Source organism: Cervus elaphus, chromosome 13, assembly GCF_910594005.1.
Source record: "Cervus elaphus chromosome 13, mCerEla1.1, whole genome shotgun sequence".
NCBI classification, from domain to species: domain Eukaryota; kingdom Metazoa; phylum Chordata; class Mammalia; order Artiodactyla; family Cervidae; genus Cervus; species Cervus elaphus.
In genome coordinates, this window is record NC_057827.1 from 47851903 (window position 1) to 47876721 (window position 24819).

Below are 24819 nucleotides of genomic sequence, written 5' to 3' on the forward strand. Positions count from 1 at the left end.
TCACTCTTATCTAAGATAAATGTATTAACCTAGTTGCACTTTGTGGATTTATAGTAAGTACTAGACAGAAATATCTTCCCATAACTTGGGGGTGGGTATGTGAGTATTTTCCTTAAACTAAGTGTTCTTTAACATATTTTGTTCTTCAAGGTTTTTCTTACATCAGCATTTTTCTATTTAAGAAACACTAAAAATGTAGTCTTCATTTCAAATGTTCTTTTAAGTTACTAAATATTTTTAAGACATCAATGATGTAATCTAGTTTAAATAGTAAACTGACTTACTTTAAATTCAAACTTACACATATGCCCATTAAGAAATTAGCCAAGGCCTCCTTCCATGTTCTCTTGTTAATGGTGGGCGGCCGCTGAGTGCCGCCAGTGCCCAAGCTCGCCAGCATGGCCGTGGTGCCTCCCAATCGCTCACAGAACGGCTGGCCCCGGGGAGTCACCCAGTTCAGCAACAAGTACATCCAGCAGGCCAAGCCCCTCACCCTGGAGCGCACCATCAACCTGTACCCTCTTATCCATTCCCTTTTTGGTACAAAAGAGCCCCTCTATGAGAAGGCCAGCTCTGTTGCAGCCAGATTTCAGCACATGAGGAAGGAATTTGATAAAATTGGCATGAGGAGGGCTGTAGAACCGGTTTTGATTATCCATGAGCACGGGTTACCCCATGTGTTACTACTACAACTGGGAACAACTTTCTTCAAATTACCTGGTGGTGGGCTTAACCCAGGAGAAGATGAAGTTGAAGGACTACAACGCCTAATGACAGAGATATCGGGTCATCAAGGTGGAGTCCTGCAAGACTGGGTCTTTGATAACTGCATTGGCAACTGGTGGAGACCAAATTTTGAACCTCCTCAGTATCCATATACTCCTGTACATATTACAAAACCTAAGGAACATAAGAAGTTGTTTTTGGTTCAGCTTCAAGAGAAAGCCTTGCTTGCAGTCCCTAAAAATTACATGCTGGTAGCTGCACCACTGTTTGAACTGTGTAACAATGCACCTGGATGTGGACCCATCATTTCTAGTCTCCCCCAGCTTTTGAGCAGGGTCAGTTTTATATACAACTGAATGGTTGCACAGCAGAGAAGTAAGAGAAGCTGTCTCTGTGAGCACAGCTATACACAGCATAGAATAAACGTCCAGGAAGAGCTTTTTTGGTGTTCTCTCTTTCCCAGTCCTGAAATTACCACCTACTTTCTACTGTCTGAACAGTAAAGTTAATATGAAAAGCTAGATTGTGCTGTAAAAAAAAAAAAAAAAGAAAGAAAGAAAGAAAGAAAAGAAATTAGCCAAGAAAAAACAGGGACATTAATCTCCTAAAGTTTTTTTTTTTTTTTTAAAGGCTTTCTTTTTAACTTTGGAGAAATCTTTTGGGAATAACTAGTTTTTACTTTGAACAAACATTTATCTGTAGTTCAGTAATTCTTTCCATTTACTTCAGGCTCCCCTCTTGACCTGTTGTGGCTTTGACCCTAAACAAGACTCTCTTTGCTCAAGTGGTACTGTTAGGGATTTCCCAGCTACCTCTGTGAACCGAAGAAACATAACACTTATGCTTAAAAACCATGATTGAGCTCATGAAAAGAAAAGTGAATGTGTCAGTCGCTCAGTTGTCTCTGACTTTTTGTGACCCCAAGAACTGTAGCCTGCCAAACTCCTCTGTCCATGGAGTTCTCCAGGCAAGAGTACTGGAGTGGGTTGCCATTCCCTTCTCCAGGGGATCTTCATGACTCAGGGATTGAACCTGTGTCTCCTGCATTGCAGGCGGATTCTTTACTATCTGAACCACTAGGGAAGCATCCATTTGAGCTCATGCAAATCAATTAAAAAACAAACAAACACAAAAGCAACCCAATCGAAAAATGGGCAGGAGATCTAAATAGACATTTCTTCAAAGAAGACATACAGATGGTCAACAGACACATGAAAAGATGCTCAACATTGTTAATCATTAGAGAAAAGCAAATTCAAAACTCCAGTGAGATACCACCTCACACTGGTCAGAATAGCCATCATTAAAAAGTCTCCAAAGAACAAATGCTGGAGAGGGTGTGGAGAAAAGGGACCCTTCCTACACTGTTGGTAGAAATGTAAGCTGGTGCTGTCACTATGGAAAATAGTATGGAGGTTCTTCAAAAAGCTAAAAACAGAATTGTCATGTGATCCAGCGATCCTACTCCTGGGCATATAATTTAAAAAGATACCTTTATGTTCATAGCAGCGCTCGTCACAATAACCAAGACATGGAAACACTGAAATGTTCACTGACAGAATGAATGCAAAAGAAGCTGTGGTATACATATATACAATGGAATACTACTCAGCCATAGAAAGGATGAAATAATGCCATCTGCAGCAACACGGATGGACCTAGAGATTATCATACTAAGTGAAGTCAGTCAGAAAGAGATACCATATGATATCACTTATATGTGGAATCTAAAATACGACACAAATGAACTTATCTATGAAACAGAAACAGATTCACAGACTTAGAGAACAGATTTGTAGTTGCCAAGGGGAAGGTGGGGCAGGAGAGGGATGGGTTGGGAGTTTGGGATTAGCAGATGCAAACTATTATATGCAGAATGGATAAACAAGTCCTACTATCTAGCACAGGCAACTATATTCAGTATCTTGTGATAACCATAATGGAAAATAATATGAAAAAGAATATATATATAAATGTGTGTGTGTATATATATATATATGAGTCACTTTGCTATATAGCAGAGATTAATACAACATTGTAAATCAACTCTAATTGAATAAAAATTTAAAAATCTTTTAAACTCCCTGTGGGGAATTCCCTGGCGGTCCAGTGGTTAAGACTCGGCACTTTCATTGCCATGGCCCTGGGTTCGATCTCTGGCCAGAGAACTAAGTTCCTGCTAGCTGTGGGTGCGGCCAAAAAAAAAAAAAAATCCCTGTGTTTGAATCATTTCAAAGAAATATAAAGCACAGATCACAGTAAGGTTCATTCCAGGATAGGTTGTGTAGTAAGAGTTCAGGGCACTTGGAAAACTTCCTTCCAGAGACTGCTTTTCCTTTGTTTTTCCATATTCCAGGATCCCATTACTAGATAAGCATGATTCTAGCACTAACTCTGATGGGTGGCTTTTTTCCCCACACTAAGCAAATTTCTGACACCAGCTGAGTGTCCTACAATTCAACTCAATTCTGACACTATCTGCCCAAACAGCATCAGATCCCACAGATTGAGGGCTCAGCCCTGCAAGACTGCCTCTACTTCAGATGCCAATCACAAGTCCAGGTAGTTACCTGTGCTTCTGACCCAACAGCTAGAAATTAGAGGTTTCCATGACTCCCTCCTGGGGTGCAATTAATTTTCTAGAGTGACTTGGGGAACTCATAAACCAGTTTACTCACTGGCTTACTGGTTTATTACAAAGGATATTAAAGGATTGGAATCAACAGCCAGATAATAGAGATATATAGGGGGAGGTCCCAAACAAAGGAGTTTCTGTCCCCATGGAGTTTGGGGCCCAGCACAGTGGCATGGGAAAACATTATGGTTCACCAATGTAGAAGGTCTCCAAATCCCATCCTTTTGGGTTTTTACGGAAGCTTCATTACATAGGCATGATTGATTAAATCATTGGCCACTGGTGACTGATCAACCTCTAGCTCTCCTCTGCTCCCTGGAAATGGAGGCATGGGACTGAAAGTTCCAATCCTCTTATTACTTGGTTGGCTCTCTTGGCCTACTGCCCTCAATCTGAGGTGCAGCCTCAAAGTCACCACTCCATCACAAAAGACACCTTGGCCATTCTCTTCACTTGGGAAATTCCAAGGGTTTTAGGAGCTCTGTGCTAGAAACAAGGATAAGACCAAATATATATTTCTGAGTATGAATGACAACATCACAGTGAATCATCATTAGATGACTCCAAGAGTCCCTTACTAAATTGTATGTGACCTTTGTCAAACGAAAAAGGTCACATACAATTTAGTAATTAATCAATAGCAGATCTAAGAAAGAGATGGAAGATTGTATTGCTTCCAACCTGAGGATTATAACCTGGGAAACAGTCTTTCAGAAAGCTCCGAGGACTATTTCCTTCTTTAGAGGTCGAAGTACAGTGATATAAGTCTTTAAGACAAAGAGCTATAGTCAATTGACAGTTTACACAACCCAGATTTACACATGGCTCTTGGCCTCTTACAAGATTAAGAAGGAAGGTTATCTCCTAAGGAGCTATGAGCCTTTATGACATTAAGAAGAAATTTTATCTCCTAAAGAGAACTGGTTAAAGCAGATGCACAACATGCACTGAAGGAGAGGCCGGCGGCCCAAACAGGCAAAGAAAAATTTTAATTTAAAAATTTAAATTAAAATTTTTCTTGTCTTGCCATAAAATGTGAATTTTATTTCAGCACCTTGTAGGAAAAGATTTTCCACTGCCCCTAGGTTCACTCTCCACCCACCTTTGGCCTGCTGTATAGGGTGGCTGATCCCTACAGACTAGTTCAGTGCCTTTGACTTCTAGTTGGGTTTAACCAATGACGATCCCTGGGAAAGATCAGAGGAAGCGAGGACAGTGGAGCTGTTCGGGGAACCACTGCTGAAACCACCTGCCCTGGCCAGCACCACAGGAACCAGACTCTCACATGAGTTATCTTACAACAGGAGGTCTTGGAGTTATGGAAAGGTCAAAACCAGAGAGGAGACTCCAGCCCTCATGTCCTACCAACCTCCCAGAATCCTTTTTGCTGGAGTCCAGCTTGGCTGAGCGATCCACGTGCCACCAGGAAGGACCCTGAGTCAGAATGATTGGCCAGAGACAACTGGAAACTAACCAAATGACCATTAAACCTGAGACTTAGAGCCACGTGGCAGAGCAGTTCTCCTGGGTTCCCTTACCTTACTATTCTCCACCTGGGCACCTCTTTCCAAAAGAGTCTCTTGCTTCGTCAGCACTTGTGTCTCCTCTGACAATTCATTTCCAAGTGGAAGTTAAGAGCCCACTCTTAGGCCCAGGAGGTGCTGTTATAACTGCCCAACGTCAAGCCTGAAAGGTCACCTTGGGCAGCTTGGGTCCCATGACCAAAGGTCACAGCTCCTCTTCTGGCAAGCTCCATGTGTCTCTAGAGAATCCGTTCACTCCCTGCATCCTTCTGGGAGTAGGGGTGGGAATACCCTTGGGAATACTACATGCACTTTTCTCTCCTTACACACTACATGCACCTTTATTAAACCCACCCTGAATTATCCTAATTTGAGTGTGCCATCTGTTTCCTCCTGGGACTTTGACAGATACTCCTTGATAGGAGCAATTTACCAAGCTATTATTGGCTATAGACATCCAATTATAAATTATGAGATTGCTTTTCAATGTATAACCACCTAAGGCTGAGCTCAGATGGAATGGGGCTTAGGACAAATAAAGCTTCGTAGAGATAAAAGAGAAAAACACAAAGCAACAGGAAGAGCAAGAGGTTTGAAATGAGGAGATCTCAGTGTGAGGTCCAGATCAGCAGTTTACAACACTTCTGGGCCTCATTTTTCAATAAAGTAAGAGTTTTTAATAGATTGGCAGTTTTCAATTTGCATTTCACAAAACCCCACAGCTTCACAGAGGTACCTCAATGTCCACTAGCTTGGGAGGGGAGAGATGCAAAGGAAAAATAGGTAGATAGAGACAGAGCCCCACCCCTGCTCCAACCAGGGCAGCTGTGCTGTAAGCTTTATGTGGAACGAGATAACCAAGGATGTGACTGAGGAGTCCAGGTCAAGGACAGGCTACTTTGCTCTGGAGATTTCTCAGGTCATGGATGCAAAACTGGGTATTCCTGCTGCCAGTCCTCTAGGGGAAAGTGGGCTTTGATGTGTGTGCGTGTGTGTGTTTAAAGAGCAGTTTGGGATTTCTGCCCTCTGTGTACAGTAACAGACTTCCCTAGTGGCTTGGTGGTAAAGAATCTGCCTGCCAATGCAGGAGACCCAGGTTCGATCCCTGGGTCGGGAAGATCTCCTAGAAAAGGAAACGGCAACCCACTTCAGTATTCTTGCCTGGGAAATTTCAGGGACAGAGGAACCTGGATGGCTACAGTCCATGGAGTCACAGAGTCGGACACAACTGAGGGATGAACAAAGAGTGCGGCACCCTTTCTGTCACAATGGAAGTCCTATCTGTGTGCAATAACACTGGGTGGGGACAAACATCCCCCGCCCTCTTTTAGGACCCATTGCAGGTATCTGTGGTGGAGGACAATCAGGCAATGCTTCCAGGGTGGTGGAAGCTGTCCAAATCTGATTTCCCACACCCACACTCCCAGTAGAGACCAGTAGGCAAGTAAAGTGCAGGACTGGGTCCCAGCATGAGTTTTAGCCCTCTGGTGTTCACATGAATTTGTAACACAGAGGAATTTTGCGGAGGGAAGAAAGAAAGGGTTTTCCAGAGACGGGCATGTGCGTTTGTTTGTGTGTTGTTTTGATGTTAAAAGGAATGTGACTAAATTTTAGACCCCTATTTGGTAGAAGTGACATATATTCATGACATATAGGTAGTGTGCAGTACATAATAGGTGCTCAGTAACTGTGGAATAAGTGAATGCATGGACGAAAAGTGGATGAATTCTGGGTCACACTGCATTAGAAGCTAAGAATTCTGCTTTTAAATACATGAATGAAAAGCAGTAAGCTAGTTCACATTGGCATTATGGTTTGCTCTGACTGACGAGCATGCACATACCTGTTCTGGCTAGATTCCTCTTGCAGGTTCCTCAGGGATTAAAGGGAAAGGCTTCTGGCCACCCTTCCTGGCCAGTAGCCAGGAAGAGGAGAGCAAGAAAAGGAGAGTAGGGCAAGAAAAAGAACAGAAAAGTCAAAATTTCAACTGATGCACATTTTTAATTTTTGTCTTTGTTATTTTCTTTCCATTACAGTTCAACGAGCTCAAAAAAGACTTAAATGATTTAAAGCTGCAAAGTAAACTCATTAGATTTTTTCCCCGACTTTTCATTTTGAAATAATCATAGATTTACAGGAAATTGAAAAGTTAGTACAGAGAGACTAGTGTATACTAGAAACTGTATACCCAACAACAACATTTTTAATGTAAAATCTAGTTTTAAATATTTGGGGGCCACTTTACTACATTTAATCTTTCTTCTGAAATGCTGATTACTTTAAAACTTAGGGTCCAACAGACAAATTGATATTCTTGCCCGCAGAATGCCTTGAACAGAGGAGCCTGGAGAGCTACAGTCCATGGGGTCACAAAGAGTCGGACATGACTGAGTGGCTAACACTTACTTAAAATGGTATTTCTGATTAAGAAATCAAGCTGGAACAAAAAAAGTCACTGCTCTCTCTTTTTCAGATGATAAGACTTTAGAAAAAAGATCACTCAATAGGAATTATACAGAGATTTAGTATTGTATTTACATGTTTCCAAAAAGTTTGAGTCCTCTGTGGACTATTAGCTGCCTGGCTTTCTAGAAAGTAACCAGTAGAGGGCACTCTAGCCTTCAAAGACTGCAGAAAAAGCCCCAGAATTGCCAGAAGCCTTATCTTTTACCTTCTGCAAGTTACTTTTCTCCTTATTATGAGCTTGCCTGTTGGATAACTGCTGAGTTTTGCGTCTGTGTGTGTGTGTGTGTGTGAGAGAGAGAGAGAGAGAGATGAAAATAAAAAATTATGAACTCCCAAATAGCCATGTTAATATTACACAAATAATTTTTTAAAATTAAATCCAATGTTCTTGCATCAGTGTTTCCCAGTTACTCAAATTTGCCTTTGAATTATTTTTATGACACAGGATTCCCAGAGATAACTACATGATTATCAGGATTTCATAATCCTGAACATTCTTGCCTGAATCCACATCCATTGCCTGAACCTAAGTCCAATGCAGATGTATTTCTGCGCCAGCCTTTAATTAACCTATAAAAACACTGATGCGGGGCTTCTCTGGTGGCTCAGTGGTAAAGAATCTGCCTGACAATGCAAGACACTCAAGTTAGATCCCTTACCCAGGAAGATCCCACATGCCAGAGAAACTTAGCTGGATTTTTCCACAGCTAAACAAGGCTCACCTGTGACCTGAACACTACACGTCTAGCACTTAGAAAACAGCTTTGAAAAAGTGTCCAGGCAACCTATCGCACAATTATACACAGCAGCTCTACTTGTAACAGCTAAAAAAACAAACAAAAAAACACTGATGCACTCCAAGCAGTTTGGCAGGGCAACAAAGCATGCTCTTTTTTCACCTTTTATAAGCAGTGCACAAATAGGATTATAATTTCCCCATGAACATGCAGATGAAACCAGAATTTCACCAGAAATCAACATGTGCTTTAGATGCATCAAGTTCCTCTGGAATTGGGAGGAAAACTATTTTTGCCAAAGATCTAGCATAAGTCAGGCACTTGCTAGGTGTTTCCTGGCCATACGCTTCATTTCAGACTCCTATTGTTGAGCCTACCTTACGGCTGGGGAACCAAAGATGCTCAAAGACATCCAGCTAGCTAGTGGCAGGGGTAGAAGCAAACCCAGATGTTTTTGGCCCCAGGAGCTTTTTCACTCGCGGACTCTGGTCTGTGTTCAGCCACTCTGCCACGAATTTCCCTGGCACTGCTGGGACTATATTTCACAGGGAGGTTCACTTTCAGTGATTCCTGATTGTTTATATTTTGGAATTTCCCTGATGTTTATAATTTGGAATTTGACTGAATATACCATCTGTTGTTATGAAACTGCCCCAAACCAGGGTAATAAAGGTTTAAAAAACAGAAAGAAAGAACTTTTTTTTTTGTAGGGGCTGACTGTTGGGAGAAGGGGGTTGGGCAAGGGCAGTGAAGGGAGACTTTTGTTTTTCACTCTGTTATTTCTGTAATGTTTGAATATTTTATGATTTGAACATATTCATGCAGTATTTTTGTGGTATTTTTAATAAGAAAAAAAAAGAACCTTTCCAGGAAAATATGAAAAAACAATGTAGAAGGGGCCACAATGCAGTATATGTTCTCTTTTTATGATATATTTATAGTAATTTGAAGATAAAGACCTCTTTTGAGAGAGGGAGAAAGAGGACCAAAGTTTCATTATATGGCTATTCTCTTCTCTTCATCCCTCACACCCTACACTCAGAAACACAAACAAAAGCCTCTTATTGTTTCCCCTGACGGAACAACGATGACTAAGTGAATAAATCATCCAGTCACCAAAACTTCATTCCCAGTCATTTGACACCATTTAGGGGAATACTATGTTGGAAATGTGCAGCTGTTCGAATCCCCATCAACACCACCCCTTCAGATGAGCAGATCCGAGGAATAGGAAAGAAGTAGTCAATACAACAGTTTCTAAATGAACGGTGGATGTTCCATGTCAACAATCACACTCTTAATTTGAAGGTGAAAAGGGTGAAAACATGTTCCTTTCTCCCTTTCTTCCCAAGTCCAGCACAGATTATTTTCACACTAAATTGGGGGAAATAAGGTTACATATTTTTAGGGTTAAATTTACAGTCTGTTAAATTCATTCACGGTCGGTCCTACAAACAACTTTAAAGTAAGGTTTGTGCCAGGAAACTGAAGTACAGTGGGGTTAAATTTTAGACGCGGAGAGGGTTGAATAACCTCTCCCTGGTGATTCAGTATCTGCTGAGAAGAGTTTACCGTAGAGAAACTCGACAGCAGAAACAGAGTCAGGACACTTCCCTCTCCTCTATTACTCATACGGCTTTGCAACTTTGTTAAAGCTGTTGCATTGTGGAAGCTCTATTTATTCTAGTTATTCTGGCACAAATTTCCTTGTTAGGTAGCAAGAGCACCTCAAATCTCTTTTCAACATTTAGTAGTCAGTATCCTACTTTCTCTTGCTTTCCCCCACTTGAATAATCTGGAATGCTTCTGTATTCAGCAGTGTCTCCTGTGTGGGGGCACATTTTGTACATATATGTTATTATATACACTCACGTGTGTATATACATATGCATCGCACATACACATATATACTTGTGTGTATGTTATATGTCTTAAAAAACTGCCTACAGAGCAGACTTTCCTTTCACCTGCCTTTACTGGTTTTCTCTCTAATCCTTTAAAAATCATTGAGTTGACAGGTTTGTTCTTCATAATGTTTCAAGGTAATCATTTGCATAAGATCTAGCCAACAAGCTGAATGGATTTGCTGTAGTCACTGTCTATGTTCACCTATTTGATATCTTTATTCTCTTGGTTCTCAAGACTTCTTGGCAAATATGCTTTTCAGATAACTTCTTAATTCATCAATTTAAAGTGGCCTCTTATTTTTAATAGTATGAAAATTTATTGTTTTACGTAGCAAGAAGTCCAGAGGTGGGGCAGCTTAGGAGTTGGTTAGCTCAGTGGATCAATGTTGTCAGGGACACAGATTCTTTCCACTGTTCCCTGGCCATCCCAACTGATCTGACCTTCGTCCTCCCACTTGTCCCTTTGTGGTCTCGTCGGAAACTTCTCTTCCTGATGATTATTCTGGGTTCCTTCTCCTGTTTTCCTTACCTGTAGGAGTTCTGCCTCAGGAGATATGAAGATCTGGGATTTTGCACCTCTAGCCTGCCCTCTACCTTTCCCCTCCAGAAGGTTACCTGATCTAACTCCAGCTGGCATAGGTCTGGGTCCCAAGGCCCCTCTTCTAGAGAACTAATTTGCACCTTGAATTTAAAACCATGCTCAGCTCAGGGGTGGGATTCACTGTTTCTTCCTCATTACCTAGGCACCCCCCACTCTCCCCAGCCCCGGTTCTTCTGGGTCTCCTGTGTGCTCTGCTGCTCCTCTGGCCTGGAAGTCTTCCAGGGTTCAGAATGATCCGTCCCCTAGGAAAGTCACCATCCTATGGCTCCCCCTCACTCCTCTGCGACTCTCTTCACCTTCCCTAGGGAGAGAGTCAGGTTCCTGTCTCCAGTCATGGCCTGCTGGTCTTGTCACCTTCCTGTTCTGTCAGTTCTTTGACTTGAACATGCCCCAAGCTGAATGCCCCATTCCTTTTCCACCCAGGCTTGTCATCATATAGCTGCTGTTAACATGTATCATTCTATTTCAATATGGTTTGAAGCTAAGATCTGAAAAATAGTGGGATTATATTCAGTACAAGTCACTTTTTCAAGAAGTACATGGGCCAAAAGTGAAGATGACAAACTTTCTGTGTTTACTCATGAGGCCCACTGCTATAAATAAAAATTAAGAGGAAAACAATAGTTCTAGCTTCAAAGGGGAAAGGTTTTTGGATTTCAGAGTGAATGGATGACAATTAAATGCAACATGTGGTCTTTTTACCTTTTTATTCTTTTTGAAATCTAGATTAAAAGAAAAAAAACCTACAAAGGATATTGTTGGGACAAATGAAAATATTTTAATAATGGACTGTGTATCAGATTATACTAGTGCATTACTGTTAAATTTCCTGAGTGAGAGTCTTATTACATGTAGGAGGAATGTCCTTGTTCTTAGGAAATACATGCTAACGTATTTTGGGATGAAGTTGTCAGTGTCTATAATTAACTCTAAATGGTTCAGCCAGAAATAAAAAATTAAAAAGAGAGAAAGCAATGGGGAAATTCAATTGATGAATCTAAATGTGTAGTATATGGTGTTCATTGTACTACTTGTAATTTTTGTTTGCAATTTGTTTGAAATTTTCAAAATAAAAAGTTGAGTAAAAGTTGTGACTGGTGGAGAAAACCATCATTCTGATTCAAGGACTCTGTGTGTCTATGTGTGTGTGTGTGTGTGTGAGTGTGTAAGATGTATCAAGGTTTAAGCTTAGATTTAGAAAAGTTGGAGGTATAATCACTCAAGAAACAGATGTGATCATTGTCTATTTAAAACCAATCAAGTTTGAACTGTTTTAATGGTTGAAGGGCTGTTTAGCAATGCTGCCTCCCGAAGGCAGGGGTTGCGTCAGTCTGCTCTCTGAAGGCCTCTAGCACCTGGCAGACAGCTCAGTTAGCTGGACGTGAGCCCCATGAAGGAACTGGCCCGCATATCTCACGGCAGTAGCTGTGCTCAGATACAGGCCTGGCTGTCTGGTTCTGTCCCACAGACTGGGTCCCCATGGGAGGTGGGAAGTAATCCACTGATCCTGTCAGTTGTCAGGTTCTGTTCCAGTCTCTCATGGACATCATTTCTTTCTATCTGCACAGCTTCCTGGTAGGGTAGGAACCATCATTCCCAGCTACGAATGAGAAAATGAGGCTCATGCATCATTAAGTTTTAGCCTAAAGCCATAAAATTGGGTAAGTGGAAGGGCTAGGATTCCAATCGGGTCTTTCCACTAGAGATAAACCTAATAGCTTCTACTAAAGTTGGTCTCCCTGACTACACGCTGTTCCAGTTAGAACAAGATGCACGAATTTTGGATCACTTACAAATTATCAACTTGGTTGTGGAGCCAATTTGTCAACTTACCGGGGAGAAACTGAAGTCATGTAAGTCTGCCTCTCAAGTAGAGCTATCCACTATATTGCTGACACAAGCTGAGTCCAACAGTTTGGCTAAATCATTACCTGCTTGTGGACAGATCTGACCGGCCCTGCTGCAGCAGCTGCACTTAGTATGGGAATTCATTCATCGCTCTTTAGCTTGGCAACGTTAGAGTTTTGTTTTTACTTTTTAGAAAGTGACCCAGGAATTAACTCCTGAATTTCAATGGTCTTTCTTCCTACAGCTGATTCTCCAGGTCCAGTAATCCTTCATTTTTGCAATGTCCTGAGTATGACTTTAAACTTTTTTTCATTTTGAAAATACTATTGAAAGTAGATATGGGTATTATTTCCATTTTTTACTTTCCAGAAGAAAGGTTTTTTAAATTTTAAAAGTAATGTTTTTATCAGATCAAAATTTATACTAAGACCTGCTAGTTATTAATATAGCATAAAGAGGTCTAAGAGGTTTATGTGTTTTAGGTATTCCTCTGAGGGGAGAATGTTGCCCAGGTCACTCAGCTACTAGGAGGCAGAGACAGAGCTGGAACTGGAACTCAGATCAGGCTAACACCAAAGTCCATGTTCTTAATTACAGTGGCTCCTAATTATCAAAAAGTATGTGCTTATTATCAACACATTTGAAAAATACAGGAAGTCTAAGGAAGAAATAAATCCTCCTGAAATTCTGTCCACTAAAATGAATCACCAGTAACATTGTCTTCAACTTACTTCTCTGCTTATATCTTATGCATACATAATATATTGATATATTGGCTTAAGTATTAAGTGAAAAGCATGACACAAAACTACACTTAATAATTCTACTTTTTAAAAATATGTGGAAAAGTAAATGAATAGGACTCTTACACCACATTCATTTTTAAATTTAACATTATATAATGAATGCCTCCCAGTATCATTAAGTATTACTCAGAAACATGATTTTTTTTTTGAGAAACATGATTTTATAAAGGCTACATATTTCATTGTGTAAATTTTCTGTATTTTAGCTTTTATATTGATCTTTTTTTATCATAAAATTGTGAGAAACATCTACATAAATTTTTGTTCTATTCTTATGAATGATCAAATGTATACCGAGCTCCTACTCTGTGCCAGCGACTGCGCTCAACATAAGAGAGACAAAGGTGAACAAGAGAAGCACGGTTCCATTCTTTGGGGAGTTAGCAACCTAGCAGGGGAGATTTAATAAACATTAAACCACGGGTCACATACAGATTGTAAATATATTCTGTGATAAAAAGGAAAGGCATAAGTTACTGGATGGCACATACCAGCAGAAAGACCTGCCCTAGTGTGTGGGGGATCATGGAAGTTCTCTCCAAAGAAGTAACACTGGGCTTGAGATCTGAGTGAAAAGTAGGCACTGGTTGAGCAAGGAAGCTGGACAAGAGCATTCTAGGCAGTGGGAACAGTGGATGCAAAGTCCCTGTGACGTATATATGGAATTTAGAAAGATGGTAATGATAGCCCTATATGCAAAACAGAAAAAGAGACACAGATGTACAGAACAGACTTTTGGACTCTGTGGAAGAAGGCGAGGGTGGGATGTTTCAAGAGAACAGCATCAAAACATGTATATTATCTATAGTAAAACAGATCACCAGCCCAGGTTGGATGCATGAGACAAGTGCTCGGGCCTGGTGCACTGGGAAGACCCAGAGGGATCGCGTAGAGAGGGAGGTGGGAGGGAGGATTGGGATGGGGAATACATATAAATCCATGGCCGATTCATGTCAATGTATGACAAAACCCACTACAATATTGTAAAGTAATTAGCCTCCAACTAATAAAAATAAATGAAAAAAAAAAAAAACAAAAGAAAAAACAAACTAAAAAACAAAGTCCCTGTGAAGAAGCAGCACAGGACATTGGAGGAACAGTGGAGGAGGGGGTACAATCATGATGCTAGGTTAGGAAATCTCTTTTCTTTCATAAAGAACCAATTTTCCAATCTTGATTTAATTTAAAATTTAGGAGCTGATTTCTACATATTGTGAATTTCCTAAATTTCTTTCCATTACTAATTTCTAACTCTACTCCATTGTGATCAGAGAATAATACACTTTGTTTAAATCCACTGATTCAAACTAGGAAAGTGAAGATAATCTTTTGTTTTGTTTCTGTTTAATCTTCCAGGACTTGGATAGCACATGGTGGCAGTGAATAGAAGGACCAAAGTATCATCCCACGCTGGTTACAGGGGAAAACACAGCTCTGTAATGAGAAAGATCAGGCTGTGATTCATTGTATGATTGCACTGGTCAATCTTGGTCTCAGTATTGGTGGGGCAACCAGATATTGTGTGGACTTGACATGATGTAGCACAAAGGACATAATGTCGCCTATGAAGTATTCTTACCCAAAATGTTTAACCTGAATCTAACCAACCTTTTATATCCAACTAGCAGCTTACAAGGAACAGAGGAACAAGGGAAATGACATCCCAAGGAAATCATCCAAGTGATAAGGTAGGAACATTCTTCACGACATACAGAGGTTCTTCAACAAATCAATGGCATTAAAAAAAAAAAGTGTTGAAGACTATGCTAGATTATAAGAGACTTATGAAGAATAAAACCAAATACAACATGTGGATTTTGTTGGATTGTGGTTTGAACACACTAGTTGTAAATGACATTTTGGGGAAAATTGGGCAAATTTTAATATAGATCAGGTATTAGTTTATATTAAGAAACTGCTAATTTTGTTAGGTGTGATAAAGGTCTCTGATGTACAGCCAGGGCTCAGAATCTCAGGTTCGGGCTCAGTGAGACTCGGGCCCCAGACTTAGGTGTTCACAAGATCAAGAGTAATAATACATAAAAATTCCAGGAAGTCCCATGGATTGTTGGGAAGCATGTGAATTTCACTGGACTAAAAACTGTTCTGAAGTCCCCAAGGAGCCAGTATTATGGTCAATTCTTCAGAATAAGTCAATAATGAGTAGAGTCATGTGCTATCCTGTTTTCACCTGATATATGTCACTGTCCAGGAAGAAAGTAACCCCTCCTCTTGGTATTTTTGGTAAAACTTCAGTTTTGGTCAGTTCTCTCTCACAACTCCTTCCTCATGTCCATGCATGAAATGTGGGGATGTGAAAAAACCGGCATTAGTAAGTGGGATTTCTTAATTTGCTTTCGATAGGCTTGTTTGTACATCACATGAGCTGAAGTTCATGCTACCTTAAAAAAAGCTGTGATGGTTTGAATTGTCTGTTTTGTTTTCTGTTAATTTAACTATTCATAGGATCCATCACCGTAATAAAGGCAACCACAAATTAACTGCCATGGTTTGGATGGCCACCCACCTAATTCCACTGACTTTGGTCCAGGATTACTGTAGAAAGTAAGGTCCTTGAATCTCTATTTAAATCTCACTTCTCTTATCTTGATATAGAGCTTGCAGCCCCAGATTTTACAGTGTTTCTAAGCACTGAGAAAAAGAAGAAATTCACATTTATTGGCCAGGCATTATACTAACTACTTAATCTATTTTCACTCATTTAATTGCAAATGAATATAACATAGTAGTTAAGAAGACTGACTCTAAAAAAATGAAATCTGAGAGAGAAAAAGAGGGAGGAAGAGAACAAGCAGGGATGTAAAATCGGTAAAATATTAACAATTATTGAATCTAAATGGAGGGTGTATAGGTACTCTGTACTATATTCTTTCAACTTTTGAAATTTTTCACAATAAAAAAGAATGTCCTTAAATAGATAAACATATTCATCATGTGACCTAGCATATGACTGCTAGATACATAACCAAGAAAAATGAAAGCCTAAATTTGCACACAAGAACACTTGTACACAAATGCTCACAGCCCCATTACTCCTGATAGGCAAAAAGTGAAAACAACCCAAAATTTGATGGATGGATAAATAAAAGTGGTATATCCATATAATGGCATATTATTTGGCAGTAAAGAGGAATGAAGTTCTGATATATGCAACAACATGGATACATTTTGAAAGCATTATGTTAAGTAAAAGAAGCCAATTATAAAGAAAAACACATATTTTATTATTGTATTTACATAAAATGTTTAGAAAATGCAAATCTATAGAAATATGAAATAGACTAGTAGCTGCCTAGGGCTGGAAGCAGGGGATTAGGGTTGAAGTGATTGTTAATAGATATGAGATTTCTTTTATTTCAGCTGTACTGGGTCTTAGTTGTGGCAAGCAAACTCTCAGTTGTGGCACAAGGGATCTAGCTCCCTGACCAGGAACTGAACCCAGGCCATCTGCATTGGGAGTGCAGAGTCTTAGCCACTGGGCTACCAGGGAAGTCCCTAGAGGGGATGAAAATGTTTTAAAATTAGATTTTAGTGATGGCTGCATAGCTATGAATATAATAAAAACCACTGAATTTTTTATTTAAGTGGGTGAACTGTATGACATGTGGATTATATTTTGATAAAACTGCTTTTAAAAAAAGAATGAAGTCTGGAGTCAAGACGGCCTGAGTGAAAAAAAAAAAAAAAAAGACTGCCTGAGTTTGCAGAGAAATGTTAATATGTCTCACTATGATATATGTTTTTTTCCTTTCCCTTATATTTCTTCAGATTTTTGCTTTATGTATCTTTGTTTCTTTGTTGCTAGGTGTCTAATGGTTTATGATATCTACCTTCTTTGTGAACTAAACCTTTTATCATTAAAAATACTCATCTTTGTTTCAAAGATAAACTCAAACTGGATTAAAGATCTAAATGCAAGGCCAGAAACTATAAAGTTCTTAGAGAAAAACATTGACAGAACACTAGATGACATAAATCAAAGCAAGACCCTCTATGACCCACCTCCTAAAGTAATGGAAATAAAAACAAAAACAAACAAGTGGGACCTAATTACACTTAAAAGCTTTTGCACAGCAAAGGAAACTATAAGCAAGGTGAAAAGACAACCCTCAGAATGGGAGAAAATAATAGCAAATGAAACAACTGATAAAGAATTAATCTCCAAAATATACAAGCAGCTTATATAACTAAATACCAGAAACACAAACAAAAATAAACAATCAAAAAGCGGGAAAAAGACCTAAACAGGTATTTCCTTAAAGACGATATACCAATGGCTAGCAAACACATGAAGAGATGCTCAACACTGCTCATTATTAGAGAAATGCAAATCAAAACTACAATGAGATAATCACCTCACACCAGTCAGAATGGCCATCATCAAAAAGTCTACCAACAATAAATGTTGGAGAGGGTGTGGAGAAAAGGGAACACTCATGCCCTGTTGGTGGGAATGTAACTTGATACAGCCACTACGGAAGACAGTATGGAGATTCCTTAAAAAACTAGGAATAAAACCACCATATGCCCCAGCAACCCACTACAAGGCATATGCCAGGAGGAAACCAAAATTGAAAAAGACCACATGTGTGCTCGCTTCGGCAGCACATATACTAAGATTGGAACGATACAGAGAAGATTAGCATGGCCTCTGCGCAAGGATGACACGCAAATTCGTGAAGCGTTCCATATTTAAAAAAAAAAAAAAAAAAGACCACATGTACCCCAGTGTTCTTTGCAGCACTATTTACAATAGCTAGAACATGGAAGCAACTTGGATGTCCATCGACAGATGGATGGATGAGGAAGCTGTGGTACATAAATACAATGGAATATTACTCAGCCACAAAAAGGAACATATATGAGTCAGTTCTAATGAGGTGGATGAACCTACAGACTATTATACACAGTGAAGTCAGTCGGAAAGAGAAAGAAAAATCTCATATACTAATGCATATATATGGAATCTGGAAAGATGGTACTGATGAAATTATTTGCAGGGCAGCAATGGAGACATGGACTATAAAGAATAGACTTGTGGACCTAATGTGGTGGGGGTTGGGGGGAAGAGGTGGGGAGGGGTGGAGGGAGAGGGTGGGATGTACGAAAATAACATGGAAACTTACATTAGCATATGTAAAAGATACCCAGAGGGAACTGCTGTATGGCTCAGGGCGCTCCAACAGTGACTCTGACAACCTAGAGAGGTGGAACGGGGAGGGAGATGGGAAGGAAGTTCAGGAAGGAAGGGACATGGGAGTGCCTGTGACTCATTCATGTTGATGTCAGGCAGAAAACAACAAAATTCTGTAAGGCAATTATCCTTCAATTTAAAAAAAATTTAATAAAAAAAAATTCATCTTTGTTTCATTTAAAAAATAAATTAAAAAAAAGCCTGTTTCTGCAGCTTTCTTTGTTATGCAACCTTGGGCAAGTTATTTAACCTCTAAGCAACTGTGTCTGTAGAGAAGCAGCAGCACCACTACTAGCCTTGTTTGAGGGGATGATCTATGAGAAAATCTATGTGAAGTGCCCAAAGTAAATGCCCAATATTAGCTATTATTAATATTCCTGATAATCCAACAACCCTAGAAGCTGGCATTAATTCCATTTTTCACATCGGAATTCTGAGGCCCAAAAAAGTTAATAGTTTGCCTATGGTCATGAATCTAATAGAAAGTAAGAGTGGGCATGCTGATGACACATGACTGCAAAAGCCAGGTTTTTCCACCATGTAATTGTGCCTGCCACAGTAGAGATATCTTTAGTGGTATAATATACATTTAAAGAAAGTGCTTTAAGAATTATGTAACTCATATGAGAAATCAATATGCTGAAAGAAACCCACATAACTTTGACATAATTTTTTATGCCAAAGTGGTATTATTTATTTAATATTCCCCAAACTTCTCTACTCCTGCTTCATTGACTATGCAAAAGTCTTTGACTGTGTGGATCACAACAAACTGTGGAAAATTCTTAAGAGATGGGAATACCAGACCACCTTACCTGCCTCCTGAGAAACCTACACATGGGTCAAGCAGCAACAGTAAGAACCTTACATGGAACAACTGATTGGTTCAAAATTGCAAAAGGAGTCCAACAAGGCTGTATATTGTCACCCTGCTTATTTAACTTATATACAGAGTACATCATGCGAAATGCTGGGCTGAATGACTCAGAAGTTGGAATCAAGACTGCTGGAAGAAATATCAACCACCTCAGATATGCAGATGATACCACTTCTAATGACAGAAAGTGAAGAGGAACCAAAGAGCCTCTTGCTGAAGGTGAAAGAGGAGAGTGGAAAAACTGGCTTAAAACTCAACATTAAAAAAACTAAGATCTGGTCTGAGTGGCGTCTGGCATCTGGTCCCACCACGTCATGGCAAATAGAAGGGGAAGAAGCAGAAGCAGTGACAGATTTTCTTTTCTTGGGCTCCTAAATCACTGCAGATGGTGACTGCAGCCATGAAATTAAAAGACACTTGCTCCTTGGAAGGAAAGCTATGACAAACCTAGACAGCGTGTTAAAAAGCAGAGACATTACTTTGCCGACAAAGATCCATATAGTCAAAGTTGTGGTTTTTTCAGTAGTCACCTATGGATGTGGGAGTTGGACCATAAAGAAGACTGAGCGTCAAAGAATTGATGCTCTCAAACTGTGGTGATGGAGAAGACTCTTGAGAGTCCCTTGGACTGCAAGGAGATCAAACCAGTCAATCCTAAAGGAAATCAACCCTGAATATTCATTGCGAGGAGAGATGCTGAAGCTCCAATACTTTGGCCACCTGATGCGAAGAATTGACTCATTGGAAAAGACCCTGATGCTGGGAAAGACTGAAGGCAAAAGGAGGAGAGGGTGGCAGAGAATGAGGTGGTTTGAGTATCACTGACTCAGTGGACATGAGTTGAGCAAACTTCAGGAGATGAGTGAAGGACAGGGAAGCCTGGTGTATTGTAGTTCATGGGGTTGCAAAGAGTTGGACATGACTTAGTCACTAAACACATAAACTTCTTTAGCTTGATCTGATATAAAGAGGTGCAATAAGATCACAATTTGTCTTTGTGAGAAATTAGCAGACTTTCCTTCTATTCATGGTGTGTTTCTGAATGGTACTGGGCTATTTTTATGGCCAGGTTAAGCCTTTGACTCTGTGGATCACAATAAACTGTGGAAAATTCTTAAAGAAATGGGAATACCAGACCACCTGACCTGCCTCTTGAGAAATCTGTATGCAGGTCAGGAAGCAACAGTTAGAACTAGACATGGAACAACAGACTGGTTCCAAATAGGAAAAGGAGTATGTCAAGGCTGTATATTGTCACCCTGCTTATTTAACTTATATGCAGAGTACATCATGCGAAATGCTGGGCTGGAGGAAGAACAAGCTGGAATCAAGATTGCCGGGAGAAATATCAATAACCTCAGATATGCAGATGACATCACCCTTATGGCAGAAAGTGAAGAGGAACTTAAAAAGCCTCTTGATGAAAGTGAAAGAGGAGAGTGAAAAAGTTGGCTTACAGCTCAACATTCAGAAAACTAAGATCATGGCATCTGGTCCCATCACTTCATGGGAAATAGATGGGGAGACAGTGGAAGCAGTGTCAGACTTTATTTTTTGGGGCTCCAAAATCACTGCAGATGGTGACTGCAGCCATGAAATTAAAAGACGCTTACTCCTTGGAAGGAAAGTTATGACCAACCTAGACAGCATATTAAAAAGCAGAGACATACCACTACAATATTGTAAAGTAATTAGCCTCCAACTAATAAAAATAATTGGGAAGAAAAAATAAAATAAAAATGAGAAGTCAGTTTATCAAAAAAAAAAAAGAAAGCAGAGACATTACTGTCAACAAAGGTCCGTCTAGTTAAGGCTTTGGTTTTTCCAGTGGTCATGTATAGATGTGAGAGTTGGACTATAAAGAAAGCTGAGCGCAGAAGAATTGACACTTTTGAACTGTGGTGCTAGAGAAGACTCTTCTTGAAGAGTCCCTTGGACTGCAAGGAGATCCAACCAGTCCATCCTAAAGATCAGTCCTGGGTGTTCATTGGAAGGACTGATATTGAAACTGAAACTCCAATATTTTGGCCACCTGATGCAAAGAGCTGACTCATTTGAAAAGACCCTGATGCTGGGAAAGATTGAGGGCAGGAGAAGGGGACGAGAGAGGATGAGATGGCTGGATGGCATCACTGACTCAATGGATATGGGTTTTGGTGGACTCCAGGAATTGGTGATGGACAGGGAGCCCTGGTGTGCTGCGGTTCATGGGGTCGCAAAGAGTCGGACACAACTGAGAGACTGAACTGAATGGAATTAATAACGTATTATCTAAGTGCAGCACCGAACACTTCCCACCTGTTATGGCTATTGACATATTTCTTCTCTTCCCTTCTCATCCAGGCTCTTTTAGAGATATTAAGGATTTTAAACATAGAATATACTCAGTAAATTGTTTTTGAATGAATTAATAAATGAACAAATACATGCAAGCCACACCCTTTGGCAGTCATTGGCTTTCATGTGGCAATAGATTTTCCTAGAAATTAAGAACTTCATACTAAGGACCAGATTGAGAATAAGATTTACAGCTAAAGAGTCAAGGTCCTCCTCACCCCAGAAATGGATAAAAAGTCATAACAATCCTTTTTAACTACCACTTATTTCCAAAAATTACCAAAAGTTCTCATTTAATCACTTCCCTCTCTACTCCACTCATAAAACCAATCACACATACACAGCTGGGACCCTTAAATCTGTTAAATAATGCCTGATTAAGGTTAACAATCTAGTAAAGGATGAATCTGAGTGGCATAAGTGACTCACACTATGGAAAGCCTTCCAGCTATCATAGGAAACAAGTCTGGGTGAGCACTTAAATACACAAGTCTAGCTTATTACACCAATTAGACCCAAGTTTTACACTTCCCCAGAGGGACATTATATACCTGGCACATGTGTGTCTGGCACATACGATACATTCAGCAGTAAAAGTCTGCTGGCTGAAGGACAGAAATTGTCCATTTTTCTTTGCTTCCTATTCATATTGCCCATAATTTTAGATTAGAATTCTCATTTTTTTCTGGTACAAATTTGAGTTTTGCTGTGTGGGACATAGGCACTGCTGTAGATGAGAAAACAAGAGAAGGCTTGAAAATCATTCCCATAAGAGAAAGAGGAAAGTTAAGAGATTTATGGAAAACCAGAGTCTTTCATACTAGATGATACTCTCAAGTTTTAACTCTCAGCTCAATTCAGTTCTCCTTATTCTGTGGTCATGGTATTGCCCCAAAATTGTCTAGCTTTTTGTTAATGTATGCCCACGAAGAGGGAAGACGAGGAAAATCAAGAGGGAAACCCAATTCCAATTTTGAAAAACAAAACAAAAAACAAAACTCCTCAAAGCACAAGTCAGTGATGTCATCTTTGAAAAGAGAGGGTAATGATTTAATGCACTCAAAGACTGTGAAGACTATGGGCCTCCCTGGTAATTCCCTGACAAAACAAATATCCAGAGATTAAAGAGGCAGGATGTTCTACTGTAAAATCACACAACCACTAAGATCCTCCACAGTTCATATGAATGAAATTTTTTTTTTTTTCAACAGCCTTTTAATTTTTTTTTTTTTGGTCACGTCATGTGGCTTATGGGATTTTAGTTCCCTGACCAGGGATGGAACCCTGGTCCTCAGCTGTGAGAGTGCAGAGTCCCAACCATTGAACTGCTGGGGTATTCCCAACAACCTTTCAATATAAATGCTTTCTGTGTACCAGGGAACTATTTTAGGTGTTGGAGATGCAAATTAGGGGCTGAAAAGAATGTGAAGCATGAAGAACATTAGGAGAGAGTTGTAAGAAATAATATTGGTAGAGACCTTCTTTCAACCCTTTAAAGGCCCCACAGAGCACTAGCTATTCTCCTTCTTCCTTGACAGGTAAGCTTCTTGAAAGAATAATCTGTATGTATACTATGCTTTCCAGGTGGTTCAGTGGTAAATAATTGGCTGCCAAGCAGGAGACACAAGAGACATGGGTTCGACCCAGGGTTGAGAAGATTCCCTGAGGAAATGGCAACCCACTCCAGTAATCTTGCCTGGACAATCCCATGGACAGCGGAGCCTGGCGGGCTACAGTCCAAGGGGGTTGGAAGAGTCGGACACAACTGAGCATGCACGGGAGAGATACTACTGTACAGAATTAAGAATAAGCATTTAGAAGCTTGTACAGCAATGTGACACGGCCATGACACCCAAGCCTGTCATCAGTGGACCTGTCTTGTTAGAGAGTCTGGACCAGTTTGGTTCCATCCGACCCCTAGGGTAGCTTACATCTGGTGCAGCCGGCATGCTAGGTGTGTGTAGCAGGACTGCCATCGGTTCACAACAGGTTAGAAATGAGACACTCTGCTTCACCACAGACCTCTGAAAGTCACGGGTACATACGACACTGTCTCCACATCACTTCTCGTTGAGTCTTCAAGCCCTTCCAACATGGCATCTGCCCTCTTCACTCTGCTGAAAATGATGTAGAAAAGGCTACTCACCTCCTTAATAGCCAGGTTCAGTGAATTCTCTCGTCATCATCTACGACATCTCCACAGCACTGATACCCTTTGCTTCTTTAACATAGCAGAAATCATGTTGTCCTCTTATCCCTCTGACAACTCCTTCTCTCTGTCTTCTTTCCAGGCAACTCTTCTTCTGCTTATTGTTCCTCATCTTGGGCTACACTCACACATACTACTGCTGGGCAACCTTACTGATGTTCCATACATTTCAATTATATCCTGTTGACTTCTAAATCTTTATTTATCAACTTGATTGTGTACTAATGTACAGAGAATGTTTACAAAAGAAATAAGTTTTAAGTTTAAAAAAAACCAAGATAAAGAATCAAGGTGTTTGTTTATAATTGTCTTCAAAATTACATATTTAGTTCCAGAAACCATTTTTATTTCAAGTGAAATTTTACATGAAATTCTAACATATAAAGCAAAATAAAAGCAGTTTCCTTGAAATGAAGGTGACCCCTATTCATTCAGTCTTTTACTTCCTGGGGTTTCTCAGTAATCACTGAAGTACAGGATTTCTTAACTAGGGATTTTAGGACCCTGAAGGGATCTATGGAAAGAATTCAGAGGACCCATTAAGACTTCATTTTTAAGTAACCATTATTTGAAATCTACCAGTTCCTTCAATTTTAAACTTAGGCCAATAGAAATCACAGACTCATACAAGTCATATCATGTGGTTGTAGCTACCTCAAAGTATCATTTACCTTTATCAGGACATATTATGGTAGTTAATACTGACAGAGATATTGTTGTACAATGTGTTGAGCAAAAGCATATATGTGAAGGTATTACTTTTGATTGACACACAGAAAGTATACTATTAGGGAGTTCCTGCTCTGTGACAACCTAGAGAGGCTGGATGGTGGGGGTGGGCGTAGTGGGTAGGGGAACTAGTGGGTGGAGAGGTTGGGGGGGAGAGGAGGGAGGAAGAAGAGGGAGGGGATACATGTATACTTAGAGTTGAT

General features: G+C 40.0%; 1 protein-coding gene, 1 long non-coding RNA gene and 1 other non-coding gene across 3 annotated transcripts; 2 read left to right on the top strand and 1 right to left on the bottom strand.

Moving 5' to 3' along the window:
• The first annotated feature begins 284 nt into the window (after positions 1–284).
• LOC122706631 (cleavage and polyadenylation specificity factor subunit 5-like) lies at positions 285–1259 on the top strand. Its single transcript, XM_043921980.1, has one exon. The coding sequence runs from the start codon at positions 399–401 to the stop codon at positions 1080–1082; it is 684 nt and encodes a 227-aa protein (XP_043777915.1). The 5' UTR covers positions 285–398; the 3' UTR covers positions 1083–1259.
• A 12961-nt stretch (positions 1260–14220) lies between these two features.
• Positions 14221–24819, bottom strand: LOC122706633. The gene is made up of 3 exons (XR_006344427.1): positions 23701–24819; positions 15441–15901; positions 14221–14683 (listed from the first exon to the last, which is right to left on the bottom strand). It is a non-coding gene; the product is annotated as an uncharacterized LOC122706633 (long non-coding RNA).
• On the top strand, positions 17860–17966 carry LOC122707300. Its single transcript, XR_006344812.1, has one exon. It is a non-coding gene; the product is annotated as a U6 spliceosomal RNA (small nuclear RNA).